Below are 15,283 nucleotides of genomic sequence, written 5' to 3' on the forward strand. Positions count from 1 at the left end.
CCCCCGCTGACCCCCTGGAATTATTGTGTATTTTTGTAACTGCCCCATACCATATGCAACCTATGGCATCCCATAAATATTACATATGGTTCTGCCTCTTAATTTTTAACTCTTTATCTTCAATAAGCTGCGTTCATATTCGTCAGGTAGGTTCGTTTATCGCGTTCGAGCGTGCTTCTAATACGTCTGTCTGCATTCGCATTTCGCTCGAAATGGGTTCCGTGTATGTGCCACGGTCCATTATAAGGTTCCATAAAGTCCTCGTAAAATCCGACCACCATCTTGCCTCCGACAGCCATTTTGTCGGAGATTTCATACGATTGATGTATTTTAACGATCCAAACCCTCAACCATACGCCATGCAGTAATTTCGAAAAAGAAAGCTCATTTTCCTCTTCGCATGGCCGAGAAGACATTATCGCGCTTTTAACACCCTTTTATGCCACACAAGTTGCGGGAAATGAATTTTTTATTGTTCATTTGCTAATGGAAAAAGTAGAAAATTAATTATAAGAATAAATGCAGATTCCAACTTACCGACATTTGGGGCAGTTCAAAAAATTACGTCACACTGGCGGGGTGGGAAGGTAACAGTTTTGAGACGATTTGTGATGTAGGGCGGGAAGAGTTAACGCAGAATGTGAAACCATACATGGAAAATATGAATGTAAAAAAGAATTTCGGAAATGCTTGCAAAAATTAAAATTAGTTATTTTATTTTACAATCATCTAAATAAAGCCTTTTAATTGAAAAATCTATTATTATATTTGTGGCTCGGAATGTATTCCTGTTGATTAATAATTCTAACAATAGAACTATTAGCTTTTAAATTCTTTTTCTTTCATTAAAAATTAATTGTATAATTCTATTCTATTACATAATATTCTGCTATTCCCCTCTTTTCCTCCTTTTTAAAGAATCCCTAATTTACAGAATATATTTTTGGTTCAGAGTTTTTTGGTTTTAACATTCGACTATTTGGTTGCAAGTTGAACTACTTTTGTAGACACTCATTTTACCGGTCAACGATTTATTTAATTTTTTGAAAATTCTTTTATCTGAAAAAAAATTTTTTTTTATTAATAATTTAAATGTTCCATTTTTGGTTTGGGGCCGTTCAAAAAATATATAACGCCTGAAGGATTGGGGGAAGGGGGGTCACCTCTGGTGTTACGCCGATTATAATGATACATTCAATTATTATTAAAAAAAAATTTTAGGACGAGGGGGGGGGGGACAAACATTGTAAGAGATGAAAATTCAACAATTCAATTGAAAATGTATGTATTTTATTTCTAATTGTTTAATTTAAATTTTTTTTTAATTAATTTTTTTTTTACTGAAAATTTAACTATTCCATTTTTTGTTTAAAATTGATCTTTTTAGATGAAAATTCAAGTATTTGGTTGCAATTTTATATTTTTTGTTGTAAACTCAACTTGTTTGTTAGAATATCATTCTTCTTGATTGCATATTCAATTATTTGATTGAAAATTTGACTACTTTGTTGGAATTCATTTTATTGATTTAATATTTATCTATTTCGCCGAAAAAATAATAATTTTTTTGGTTTACAATTTAATTTCTTAATGACAAATTGATAGTATATAAATGAAAATTTAATTATTTGGTTGAGAATTAGGTTTTTGTAGAATATTGAAATGTTTTAGTTGAAAATTCAAACATTCTGTTCAAAATTCGCTTTTTAATTTAACTTTTTTGTTGAAAATTCATATTTTCGGTTTGAAAAGTTAATTATTTTGTAGAAGATTCGTACTTTCATTTCAACTATTTTGTTAAAAATTTTTATTTTTGTTAAATATCCTATTATTTATCAGAGAAAATTAAGAAATTTTGCAGAAGATTTTCCTTATTGGTTTGACAAGTCGACAATTCGGTTAACATTTTTTTCTCTCTCTTCAACGAAGAATCTTTCTTGTTTGAAAATTTGTCTCTTTTGATAGAATTTTGATCTTTTTTGGATAAAAATACAAATATTTTTTATTTACAATTAAAATTTTTTTTCGTTTGAAATATCAACTATTATATTTTACGTCGAGATTCAACCTTTTTTTCTTTTTGAAAATTCAACTTCTTTGTTCAAAGTTGAAATTCTTTGTTAACATTTTTTTTTTATTTTTGAAGATTCATTATTTGAAAATTTAACCAGTTTGTTGAAAATTCAATTATGTTGTTAATAAAAAATATTTTTTGGTAAAAAATTTAACTGATTTATTGAAAATTTATTGCTTTTTGATTGAGAAATTCACTGCTTTCTGAAATTTGGTTAAAAGTGCAACTGTTTTTATTTGAAATCTCATATTTTTTTGCTTGACAATTTAACTAAATGGTTGAAAATTCACCTTTGTATGTTGAAGTTTCAAATATTTAATCATAAACTCAACTGCTTTGTTGAAAACTCTCCAAGTTCGTTTGAATGTTTAACAATTTCTCTTTTAGTAAATAGTTATTCTTTTGTTCAAGAGGATGTTCAAGTGTAGACCAGGGTAATATCATTTGATGATGGTGAGAAATAATCAAAAAGTGTTGTTCTTGATCACTGACCAATTCTCAACACTTTTTGATTATTTTATCTAACAGCCCCTTAAGCTACGCTTTCTTGCACGGCCACGAACCTTTTCAGCACCTATTTAAACTCGATGTCGGTAATATCGGTAAAAATAGGAATCTTGGTATAAGCCTACACATATAGGTTTTCTTTAGCTGGTTTTGTATTCATCAAAAGGTGAAAAGATACACAAAGATTTCTTCTTCAAGTGGGGAATCTTTCTTATTCTATTAGCAATCACTTAAAGAGTCAGTCAGCTGTCTCTAAAATATCCCATACTCATTGATGTTCACTTACTCGAGAGGCTCTACGACAATTGCGCCAAAAACCACGAGGCCCTTTTCCTTTATTCTCCTTTTTTATTTATATGAAACCGAGAAAGAAATGAGAATCTAAATTTTAAAAGAAAAAATAGAGATAGAAAAAGGGAAGAACTGGTCAGCGTATCGCGTTTACAAATATTTGCACTAAGTCGACTTTAGCCCATTGTCATCTTCTGTCAATGGTATTATCCTATCTTCGTCAGTTGCGGAGTCTCATTGTCCTGTCACGAGGATCAGAACTGGACAGTTGTTCAAGTCCTGCCCCAGCTTCCGCACAATATTTTCTATTCTCGTCTTAATGCTCTCCAAAATGGAATTTAATTTCATGCTCGAGTGTATATTTCAGGTGTACAATCGATGGTCGATACTTGGTCAATTTTCAAAGTGCTCAATGGTCTATTTTAGGAAATAATATCGAAGATGTTGGAAAGGTGCAGTCCGACAACTACGTTAACAATTTTCATGTTTTTGAATTAAAATACTAGGCTTAACAACACAAAATACTTTTAAAACATGGAAAATAGGGTGATTTTTCACGAAAATAGGGTAATAAATTTTTTAAATACAGTTAATGAGGGTACCGTATTGAATTCAATATAAAAAGTGGAAATTCCAGGCAAAACAGAGGCATTTTTAACCCAAAAAGATGAATTTTCAGCGAATGAAGTTAATTTTTACCTAACTAGTTGAATTTTCGACCAAAAAGAGTTATTTCAATGCAATAGTTGAATGTGTAACAAAATAGTTTAATTTTTAACAACATATTTTAATTTTCAACCTACAATGGAGCATTTCGAACCCAATGGTCAAAGCTTGGAATACAAATGATAGAAATTCAACCAAAATAGGGTTGCGTCTTTAACAAAATACTTGAATTTTCAAATCAAAAAATACGCATTTTTTAGAAGATAGTTGACTTTTCCAACCAGAAAGCTGAATTTTCAAGATAATAGTTCATTTTCTATATCATTAGAGATTAATTTTCTAAAAAGTATAAAAAATGTTGTTAAATTTCTAGTTTAAAAACTACTGTTCAACAACGAAAAAAGAATTTTGAACCAATTGTAATTTTTAAAAAGCTTAAATGTCATTAACAAAATAGTAAAATCCTCAACAGAACAAAATGAATTTTCAACAAACAAGATTGATTTCATACCCAAAAAAACGAATTTTTAACCAACGAAATTATTTTCAGCTAAATTCATGAATCATGCCTTTTTCACCCAGTATTTTAATTTTCTCTACATAAAAGATAAATTTTAAACTAAATAGTTCAATTTTAAAACAAATATTTTAATTTCTAACAAATCGAAAAACAAATTTGCAACAAAATAGTCAAATTTTTAATTAACTATATGAATGTTTAGCTAAATTGATTAATATTTAACGACAAGAAGTGATTGTTTTAACCAAATAGTTGAATGTTCAACCAAAAAGTTATTTTTTTTCCATGAAGCAGTTAGATTGTCAACAAAAAAGATTAATTTCTAAGAAAATTTTTCAGCAAGTTTAATTGTCTATTAGAAAATACAAAGTTTCCACCAGATACTTCAATTTTCAAATAAATACTTGTTTAAATCAAATTCTTGAATTGGAAAGCCAAAAACACACATTTTCTCGAAAACAGTTAAATTTCCAATCGAAAAATATGATTAAAAAAAAGGTAATTTACAACCAAATAGTTATCTTCAACAGAAATGATGAATCTTGAACCTAAATAATGGTTTTTTCACAAGGTAGTTTAATTTTAAACAACTAGATAATTTTTCAATTTAAAAATTATAAATTGCTAATGCAATATTTTTCAACAAATTATTTATGTACTTCACTAACACAAATTAATTTTCCACCAAAAAGTTTCGTTTTTAATCACAAAGGATAAATTTTCTATCAAGAAGATTATTTTTTTGAAAAATGACGAATTTTCGACAAAATACTTGATTTTTTAACTAGAAAAAATCAATTTTCAACCAAAAATGGAATAGTGACATTTTCAGTCAAATAAATTAATTATTAACAAAACACAAAAAATGAATTTTCAACAAAGTTGTTGAACTTACAGGCAAACAGTTAAATTTTTCACCAAAAAAGATGAACTAAAAAAAAGTTGCTTTTCAACAAAATAATTCAATATTCGACCAAATAGACGGCTTTGGAACAAAGCGAGATAAATTCCAAACCAAAAATATAACAGTGGTCTTTTGAATCAAACATATTAAACTTTCAATAAAAAATAGTTGGTATGTCTTATTAGGATTTGGGTTTATTTGTTTGAAGTTTATGGAAGACAGTGGAAAAAACAAAAATTCTTTAAAAAGGGAGATAACAAGAGAATATAGGGGAAAGATGTAAAAACTAAAAACCCGTTCCAGGGCCATCTTTCGCAAAACTCGCAAACTTGGTTCAACTTTGTCATCAGTATAGATACTAAATGTTATTTAAGTTCCTAAAGTTACTTTCACTGACCCCCCTCTTAAATTATTAGCGTATCCCTGTTAAAATTTTTTTAGATATTACCACACTTTTACTATACGAATGTAAGGGAAAATTGGGAGACCGGTGTTGGAAAATTGTTTAGTGTCTATTACGTGATGCACTCGACTTAAGAATTTAGCGGTGATGGTTCGAATCCCCGCACCTGCACATTTAGTTTTTTTTACAAACTTTCTTTCGCAATATTGCACCACATGTATAGCAATATTACAATACATGTACATTCCTAAATTGAAAAATAAAGTTTAAAACCAGTCTCCAAGTAGATTTGTTAATTTGATCATTATGTTAATATCAAACTTCTTTTCATCAATTTCAGGTCGATGTGGCGACGATTCGGAAACGGAGAGTGAACCTGGAATCCCACTTAAAAGGAAGCAGAGACGAAGTAGAACAACATTCACGGGCGAACAACTTGAGCAACTGGAATCTGCATTTCAGCGAGCTCAGTATCCCGATGTCTATGCTAGGGAAGAACTTGCACAAAGAACTGGCCTTACGGAAGCAAGAATACAAGTAAGTTTAATTTTCACTATATAAATCGGTAGGAAATTAATTTTTTTATATAATTTCCTTGTTTGAAACTAAAAATTAAGGGGAATAAAATACACTTTACAACTAAATCAGTCAAAACTTAAATGATTGAATTAATCATACTTGACTGATTTTCAGTTAATAGAAGTGACTGATTTGTCTGATATAATAAAGTAGTAAAATTATTCCTTAACTAATTAACGCATTTAAAATTACGGATAAGATCGAATAAAAGCACTGATTTTATTAGCAAAAGTTATACTGGTTATATCAATTTAAAAAACTGAATAATAATTAGGGAAAATTACTGATTAAGTTATTCAAAATTACTAATTCAATCAAAGAAAGTTACAGTTCATCTCATTCAAAATTACTCATTCCACCAGTGGACGTAACTGAGTAGATCAAATTAGTCGCTATTCGTAGAAAATAAATCTTCTTGGTGTAAAATTCAAGTTCTTATTGAAAATTCATCTCTTTGGTGAAGATTTAACCATATTACTCGAAATTAGTTTTTGTTGAATGAAAATAAATTTTTAAAGTTAAAAATTGAACTATTCCATTTTTTATGGAAAATGTATCTTTTGTGATTGAAAATTCAACTATCAGGTTGGGAATTCAACTATTCTGTTAAAAACTTGTCTTTTATGGCTAAATTCTTCTGTTTTTCATTTTGAATTAAAATCTTTTTTGACTGAACTATCAACAGTTTTTTTTATTTAGTATTCAAATATTTTTTCTTTGAAATATTAACTATTACATTTCTCGCTGAGAACTGATCTTCTTTATTGGGAAATGAACTATCTTGATACAAAGTGAAACTAGTTTATAAAAAATTCACTTTTTTATTCGAAAATTCAAATATTTTATTGTGAATTAACTTTTTGTTAATATTTTTTATTTTCGGGTAGAAAATTCAACTGTGTTATAAATATGTCGTCTTTTTTATTAGCAATGAAATAGTTTTGAAGAAAATTAAACTATTTTATTCAAAATTATTTTTTTTCATAAGAATTCATGATTTTGGTTAAAAAATTTAGTATTTGGATACAAATTAAACTATTGAGTGGAAAATTTAACTAATGGGTATATTTAGTATAAAATCATGTGTTTTGTTAAAAGTTCATCTGTTTAGTAGAAAATAGTTTTCTTGCTGGAAACTTTATCTTTTCGGTTTAAAATTTAACTTATTGGGTAAAAATTAATCTTTTTCGGTAGAAAATTCTACTATTTTGTTGTCAATTCGTCTATTTCAGGACGAATAATCTTGTTTGTTGAAAATTCATCTTTTTGGTTAAAAACTGATATTTTTTAGTGAAAAATGCGTCTTTTTGGGTTTACAATTAGTCTTTTTTCTTTAAATTTAATCTGCTGACAATTCGTTGTTTTTTTTTAATTCATTTAAAACAAAAATTTACCAATTTTATTTTGGTTTAAAGATTTAATATTTTTTAGTTAAAAATGTAAATTTTTTATTCAAACTTTATGTATTTTGTTGGAAACTCGTCTTGTGGGAAAAAATAATCCTCTTGATTGAAAATTCATCTTTTTTTTCTCATGTTAAAAATTAATTTTTTCACTTCAAGATCAACGATTCCAGTTTTGGTTGCAAATTGATACCTTTTAGTCAAAAAATCAACTATTTGTTTCAAAATTCATTCACTTTGTTGGAAAAACGTTTTAATTGGTAGGAAATCAATATTATTTTTTAAGATTTCTTTTTTTTTCGAAAATTAAACTATTTTGTTGAAATTTTTACTGTTTGGTTAAAAATTAAATCATGTTATTGAATTTTTCCTAAATTAATCCTTTTTAGTGTAAAATACAGCCTTTTGGTTGATATTTCTTCTAGTTCATTGAAAAATCGACTTTATTGGGAGAAAATTAATCTTCATTATTGAAAATTTTTTTTATTGAAGATTCATCATTCCAATCGAAAATTTAACTATTTTCCTAAACATTCTTATTATCGTTAAAAATTAATTTTTTTAACTGAAAATTTCATTTTTGTTTTAATATAAACATAAAGAGGGAACATATAGCGATCTCAGCGGTTAAGCAATTTTGGTCAGAAGTCAGATTGGTGACTCCGGGAAAAAATATTATTTAATAATTTAAGTAAACCATTTAATTTTCAGGTTTGGTTCAGCAATCGGAGAGCGAGACTTCGCAAACACGCTGGAAGTATCGCCCATTCAGTGGGCAGCCTCCCCTTGGCAACTTGTCAATACACTACAGGTCACGATTTGGGCCAAATTCCTGGAGGGATTCCCCAAGTGCCAACGACACTTCACCAGGGCTCAACAACTCTTCACCAAGTGCCAACAAGCCTCCACCAAGTTTCTGGCTCAGTGGCTCAAATGGCCTCATCCATGGCTCAAGTGCCTACATCTATGAGTAGTGCTTTGCATAGTCACGTGGCTCTCTCAGGACACCTGGGACCTTTGTCTGGGCACGCAAGTGGGATGCAACTGGGCCAAGTTCCTGGGATTCAACCACCTGCTGCTCATGGGGCACCTACGACTCTTTCTCATAATAGCGGTATGTTGACTGATGGATTTTTAATTGGGAATAAACATTTTTATAAATATTCCACAACAGCATGCAAGGTTGCAGCAACTTTTCACGTCGATAGCTTCAGCATTGATGTGCAAAGTTGCTGCAATATATTTCATGTCTTGATCAACTTTTCTGGGAAATGTTGTGGGTTCAAAAAATATTGCTGCGGATAACAGATATACAAAATAAAATGCATAAATATAGTGTGTAACAAATATATGTGTAAAACAAATAAGAAAATCCGTTTGTAAGATATATTTTAGTTAATACGAAAGCCAGAATTTCTTATATATTTATTATTTCTAATTAGTAATTTATAATTCAAATTAAATTAAATTAATCTATGAATTTTCGAATTAATTAATTCTCATTAATTACACATTATTAGCCTGCTTGAATCTACATCTGAAATGTTTCGTACTCCCAGTTTCTTGTTTGTATTGTGCATTTCATGCATTGTATATATATATATAAGATATTTCACCTAATTCTAATTAAATACATTTGAATGAACTGTAATTTGAGGGCCAAATTTGGTAGAAAATTCATGTATTTTATTGAAAATTCCTCTTTTTTGATAGAAAATTAAACTTTTTGTTTAAGAATTCTTCATTTTCGTTGTAAACTCATCTCTTTTATTGAAAATTCAACTATTGAACTGTTTTTTTTTTAAATCATTGTTTGTTGGTTCAAAATTAATTTTTGACTGAAAATTACTCTCCTCTATTTTTTGTAGAAAATTGAACTTTTTTGTTAAAAACTCTTTTTTTGTTTTGTTTGAATATTCAACTATTTTTTCCTCTTTTTCGGTAAAAACTCATATTTTTGTTGAAAATTTAACAATTTTGTTTAAAATAAATTTTTTTGGGTAAAAAATTAATATTTTAAATCAAAAATGTAACTTCTATTTCTAAATAAAAATTGATTTTTTCAGTTGAAAATTCAATTATTTGTTAAAAAATTTATGTACATGTTTGACTGAATGAAAATTCGTCTTTTCTGGTAGAAAATTAAACTTCTTTGTTTAAAATTAATTTTTTTTAATTGAAAATTCCATAACTTGTTTCAGAATTCTTCAGTTTAATTGAAAATGAGTAAATAAACTGTTTATTCCTATTTTCTATTTGTTTCTCTTTTTCGATAGAAAATGAAAGTTTTTATTTCGAAATTCTTCATTTTAGTTTAAAACTCATCTCTTTTGTTAGAAATTGTAACCATTTTCTTTCAAATTAGTTTTTTTTTATTGCAAAATTAATGAATTCATCTTTTTGGCAGAAATTAAACTTCTTGGTTAAAATTGCATGTTTTAAATTGAAAATTCAACGACTTGTATAAAAATTTTTCAATTAAGTTAAAAATTCATCTCTTTAGTTGAAATTTAAACTAATTTTTTTTAAAAATCGTTGTTTTTCGGATAAAAATTCATTTTAACTGCAAATTAACCTTCTGCATTTTTTGGAGAAAATTTAACTGTTTTCTTAAATAAATTATTTTTTTTATTTTTATGATTCAACAACTCTGTTAAAAACTCATGTGTTTTGTTAAAAATTCGTCTTTTTGGGGAAAAATTTAACTTCTTGCTTGAAAATTCATTTTTTGGTTTGAATATTAAACTATTTGTTTGAAAATTCTTCAATTTAGGAAAAAAATGATCTCTTTACTGTAAAATTGAGCCATTTTGTTAAAAAATCGTTATTTTCTGATTGAGAACTTATTTTTTGACTCTAAATTTGACTATTTCAGTCAAAGATTAATCACTTTATATTCGAAAACTCATCTATTTGGTCGAAAATGTAACTAGTTTCATGATTGTTTTTTTAATTCATCTTTTGTAATTGTAAGTTCTACTACTTTGTGGAAAAGTCATGTCGTTTTTTTGAAAATTTGTCTTTTTCGGTAAAAAATTAATTTTCTTAGTTAAAAATTCAAGAATTTTTTGAAAACTGTTAATTCTTTGTTAAAAATTTGCGTGAGTTTAATTCAGGCAAAATTATTATCATAATGTTATGAAATCCAAAATAATCCTATTCAAACCAAAATTATCTCAGGTAAACCTGAGTAATTATGTGTATAGAGGCAATCCAGGATATTCCCATTTAATCCGGCATAATCCACTTCCACTAGACCACATTTTTGGGAGTTCTCACCCACTCCCCTAAACCGAAAGGGAGCTTATTTGCCCAAGAGATGTTTCTAAAATTGCTGGTCTTAAAATCCCATAAGTATTAATGATTTATATAAACAAAAATCACGCAAACTTTTCCTTTGAAAGTTATTATGTTGATTCTAAAAAATTGTTCATGCATAACTTTTTGTGTCTGAAGCAAACCTCATTGCTATTTGTTAGGATTATAAATTAAATCGTCTCGGAAAAGTGTGTAGTTATTTTGATTGTTATTTATTATTTTTGTTGTTGCAGGCAATACCGACTGGTCCAGGGCGCAACTTGGATGGAGTCAATTTAACCACTTCCAAGGTGGCGAGTATCCTTCATCACATGCCACTCACCAACTGGCTTCCCACGCAAGTCATGGAGCTCAAGTTTCCAGTAGTGCAAATACACCTTCCGCGGAATGGTACGATCAAAACTATGAATACGCGCAACATGCACAACTTAATTATCATCGTAGCATCGGTGGAATCGGATTCTAGCATTAGATAATTAGCATCATAAATGATAAATGATAAATTATAGAAAGATGAGAATTATATATTATATATTGTAAATAGCAGATTTATTAATTATAGAGAGTCAAGAATTAAAAGGCATTCTTCATTTCATACCCTCTGACTTCCACCATCCTTCCTCTAATCTCTAATTCCTTCAGAAAGAAGTGGCCGTAGGTCAGGGGAAACCTGTAATTTAGGGAAAAATTCAGGGAATTTTTATGAGTGATAGGGACATCAACTAACTGTCAAGGATTAAAAATGAGAAATTTTTACATTTTTATTTGAAATTGTTTCAAAATACACGCGGTAAAACGCTAATGAACAAAGGAGTAAAACTAACAAAACATCAAAGCAGTAAAAAAGACAATTAACCAAGGAGTAACATTAACGCAGTTGGTATGGAATTCCTATGCAATATGTACGGTAAAACGCTTATGGACCAGGGCAGTAATGAGGAGATTCTTAAACAATAAGCTGTAAAAGAGACACGGTTTAACAAGAGTGAATGAAATTGGTTGAGATAGTTTAGTCATGTGGAGAAAATGAAGTAAAGAAGAAAAATTAGATTTAGAATGAAAATTATAAACAAAAATGTTTAGGTAAATAAATGTATGGATGTAAAGGAAGCTAAAGTTGTATGCCAGGACAAGAAAGTGTGTAGAAAAATATTTTAAAAACAATTACCTGAAGTGAAAATATAGTAGATGAAGTTTAAATCACAATATATAATTCTGTACTTTCACCCGCTGTGCTATACGCTAGCGAGACCTACCAAGAAAAGAATAAGAGTAAAACTAACGCAGTTGAAATGAAATCCCTGTGCAATAGTGCGGTAAAACGCTAATGAACAAAGTCAGCAATGAGAGGATTCTCAAACAATGTGCTGTCGAGGAAAGACTGTTTAACAAGAGTGAAATAATTTTTTTGAGATGGTTTGGTCATGTGGAGAGAATGAAAGAAGAACAACTAAGAAACAAGTATGTTTAGGTAAAGTTAATGGTATCGTACCCAAAGTAAGACCCAGGAAAGCGTGGTTGGAATATGTAATTGAAAACCTAACTCGAAAACATATATAAGGTCATAGAAACACAAGAGCTTGCATGAGAAAATGTATGGACGTGCAGAAAGCTAAAAATGTATGGCAGGACTAGAAAATGTGGAGAAAAGTATGAAAAAAGCCATCACCAGAAGCAAAAATATATCATATAGAGCTAAAATGACACTAGGTAATTCTGTACTTACACTCGCTGTGTTTTGCGGTAGGGAGAGCTAGAAACAAAAGATTCAGAGTCAAAATAACGCAGTTGGCTTGAAATTCCTGTGCAATATTTGCTGTAAAACACTAATGGACAAAGGCAGTAATGAGAAGATTCTCGAACAATGTGCTATAAAAGAAACACTGTTTAACAAGATCAAAATAAATTGGTTCAGATGGTATAATCGCGTGGAGAGAATAAAAGGAGAGCGACTGATGAAACAAGTATATTTAGGTAAAGTAAATAGTAGCGTACCCAAAAGCAGACCCAGGGAAGGGTGGTTGGAATGTGTAAATGGAAACCTGATTCGAAAAGATACAAAAGGTCATAGATACACAAGAGCTTGCATGAGAAAATGTATATGGAATGTAAATGAAGCTGAAGTAGCATGCTACGACAGGAAACTGTGTAGAAAATTTTTTTTTAACATTTCCAGAAGTAAAAATATAGCAGATTGAACTAAAATGACAATATATAATTCCGTACTTACACCTACTGTACTGTATGGTAAAGAGACCAGGACCTAACAAGAATGGTATGTAATGAAAATTAACGCAATTAGCATGAAATACATACGCAATATGTGTGGTAAAACGCTATTGAAAAAAGTCAATAATGACAGAATCTTCAAAGAATTTAGTGTAGAAGAGACGCTGGTTGACAAATTTGAAATAAATTCGTTGAGATGGTTTAAGCTTATTGCGAGAATGAAAAATAAATGACTGATGAGGTAAAGTAAATAGCGTCGTACGCAGAGGCAGATCGTTGAAAAACTAGTTAGAATTTTTGAATGTGACCCTGAATCGAAACGATATAAAAAGCCATATAATCACGAGATTTTGCATGAGGAAATGCATGGACATGAAGGTAACTACAGAGAGATGCTAGCACCGAAAAGTGTGGTGACAAATAGTTTATGAGAAATGCCCGATGAAGAGTGTCAGCAGAGTGAGAGATGCCTAAGACGAACAGTCTTAGATACTAATGTGCCCCTGTGGAGAGCTTAACTTAGTGGATGTAAATAGAGCAGAGAGTATAGCTCTTACTCTGAGGTTATTAGTCAGCTTGCGTATTTTTGTGTGATCTATGAAATATAATGACTTTGTGAAGCTCTTCACCGAGGTGATCATTTTTCTTGTATGAATTTCTGGGTTCCCGGCAATATAACGAGATTAGACTCAATTCTTGTAACCGTTACTTAATGGCTTAATAATAACACAGGCCTACAAAAAAAAGTTGTCTGCACGAGACAAGTGACTAGCCTACCCTTATAGATTTTGAGCCTCTTAATCCGAATCTGGTCTCAGAATTTCTCCTAAATGTCTCAGTTTTCCCCTAGATGCAGAAAGTAGGGGAAAACCTAAGGATATTATAGTTACAGAGTCCGTAGAAAAATTTGTCTGCACGAGATAAGTGACTATGTTACCCTTATGGATTTTGAGCTGCTGATTCTAAATTTGGCTTCAGAATTTCCCCTACACGTCTCAGTTTTCCTCTAGATGCAGAAAATAGGGGAAAACCTAAGAATATTCTGAACATTATTTTGATGATTCGGAATATATCAAATATATTTTATATCAAATATATTTTTATAATACGGAAGAATAAACGTACGAGTGGCATATTCTTATGTTTTGGGACTCGAAAAGACCAAATTCATACACAAAAATTCCACAGAGTGTTTTCCGTTTCCCCTAGCTAGGATAAATCTAGGGAAATTAAAGGTCTTGCTCATGTAATACTGATTTATATAGCAAAAAATAACAAAAATGCTATTTCCTCTGCATTTTGCGCACTCAATCTAAATCTGACCTCTATAATTTTCGGGCTGTTACCATTTTCTCCCTAGATTCAAAAAGTAGGGAAAAGCCTAGGTTTTTGTTATTTTTTCCCGCGTAAATCTACACAATCTAAGAAAGACCACCAATTTCCCTAGAATTACCCCAGCAATTATTCCTAGGGTTTTCCTTATTTTCTGCATCTAGGGGAAAACTTTGACGTGTGGTTGGAATTCGAAGGCCACATTTGGAATCAGCGGCTCAAAATCCATAGGAATAGCCTATTCACTTGTCTCGTGCAAACTACTTTTTTTGTGGGCCTGTGTAATTAAAAAATATATTCTTTGTTGACAATCCTACAGTAATATATTTTTATTTTTAATGTTATAAATTAGCTGGAAATTCAACAATTTTATTGAAAAGTAATCCTTTTTTAATAAAAGTTTAGCTGTATTGTTGAAAATTCGTTTCCTTGGGTTAAAAATTTTACTATTTTGATAGAAAATTAGCTTTTTGTTGAAAATTCATATTTTGGTGTTGAAATTAAACTGAAATCTTTGTTGGAAATTTTTGTTTGTTAAAAAATGTTTCCGTTTTAGCAGAAATGCCTTTTTTTAAATAAAAAATTCCACTGTTTGGTGGAAAACTAATCTTCTGTACCCGAGTAAAAATGCTTCGACTTGAGTTCGACTTGGTTATATCTTGAGTTCGTCTCCAAGACGTCGATGTCTGACTGCGTCTCAAAACTGAGTCGGGACATAGGCCTTCGTCTTACTTTTATGGCCACGGCAGGTAAAATGGAATTTACTCGTCTTAAGTCGAGCCTTGTCTTGGCTGAAATTATCGAACCTTTTTTGGCTCAATGAGATTCAAATTGATGAATGAAAAAATTGTAAAAATTAAATTAGTTATTTTTATTTTAAAAATTCAGAATCGGTGGATCTAAACGAGTATAAACCTTAAAAATCTTCTTCAAAAAAATAAAAATTGTAACTTTCTAGAAGGATCTCCTGAGCCATTAGAAATACGTAAATACAAACAACATTTTCAATATCATCGTGAAACGAGTATAATACAAATAAAAATCCGAAAATAAGTTG

General features: G+C 29.8%; 2 protein-coding genes across 2 annotated transcripts in view; both read left to right on the top strand.

The window, feature by feature from the left end:
- Nucleotides 1-11,191, top strand: part of LOC117174701 (protein gooseberry-neuro-like) — a 69,145-nt gene extending 57,954 nt beyond the window's left edge. The window contains exons 4-6 of the mRNA XM_033364009.1: nucleotides 5,706-5,902; nucleotides 8,059-8,461; nucleotides 10,899-11,191. Coding sequence (XP_033219900.1) covers nucleotides 5,706-5,902; nucleotides 8,059-8,461; nucleotides 10,899-11,131 — 833 coding nt within the window. The 3' untranslated portion in view covers nucleotides 11,132-11,191. The remainder of the gene's footprint in view (nucleotides 1-5,705; nucleotides 5,903-8,058; nucleotides 8,462-10,898) is intronic.
- A 2,137-nt stretch (nucleotides 11,192-13,328) lies between these two features.
- LOC117175439 (putative protein TPRXL) overlaps nucleotides 13,329-15,283 on the top strand; it is a 10,101-nt gene continuing 8,146 nt past the window's right edge. Inside the window, exon 1 of the mRNA XM_033365147.1 lies at nucleotides 13,329-13,353. Within this exon, the coding sequence (XP_033221038.1) occupies nucleotides 13,329-13,353 (25 nt within the window). The remainder of the gene's footprint in view (nucleotides 13,354-15,283) is intronic.

This window comes from Belonocnema kinseyi, chromosome 6 (assembly GCF_010883055.1).
Source record: "Belonocnema kinseyi isolate 2016_QV_RU_SX_M_011 chromosome 6, B_treatae_v1, whole genome shotgun sequence".
NCBI classification, from domain to species: domain Eukaryota; kingdom Metazoa; phylum Arthropoda; class Insecta; order Hymenoptera; family Cynipidae; genus Belonocnema; species Belonocnema kinseyi.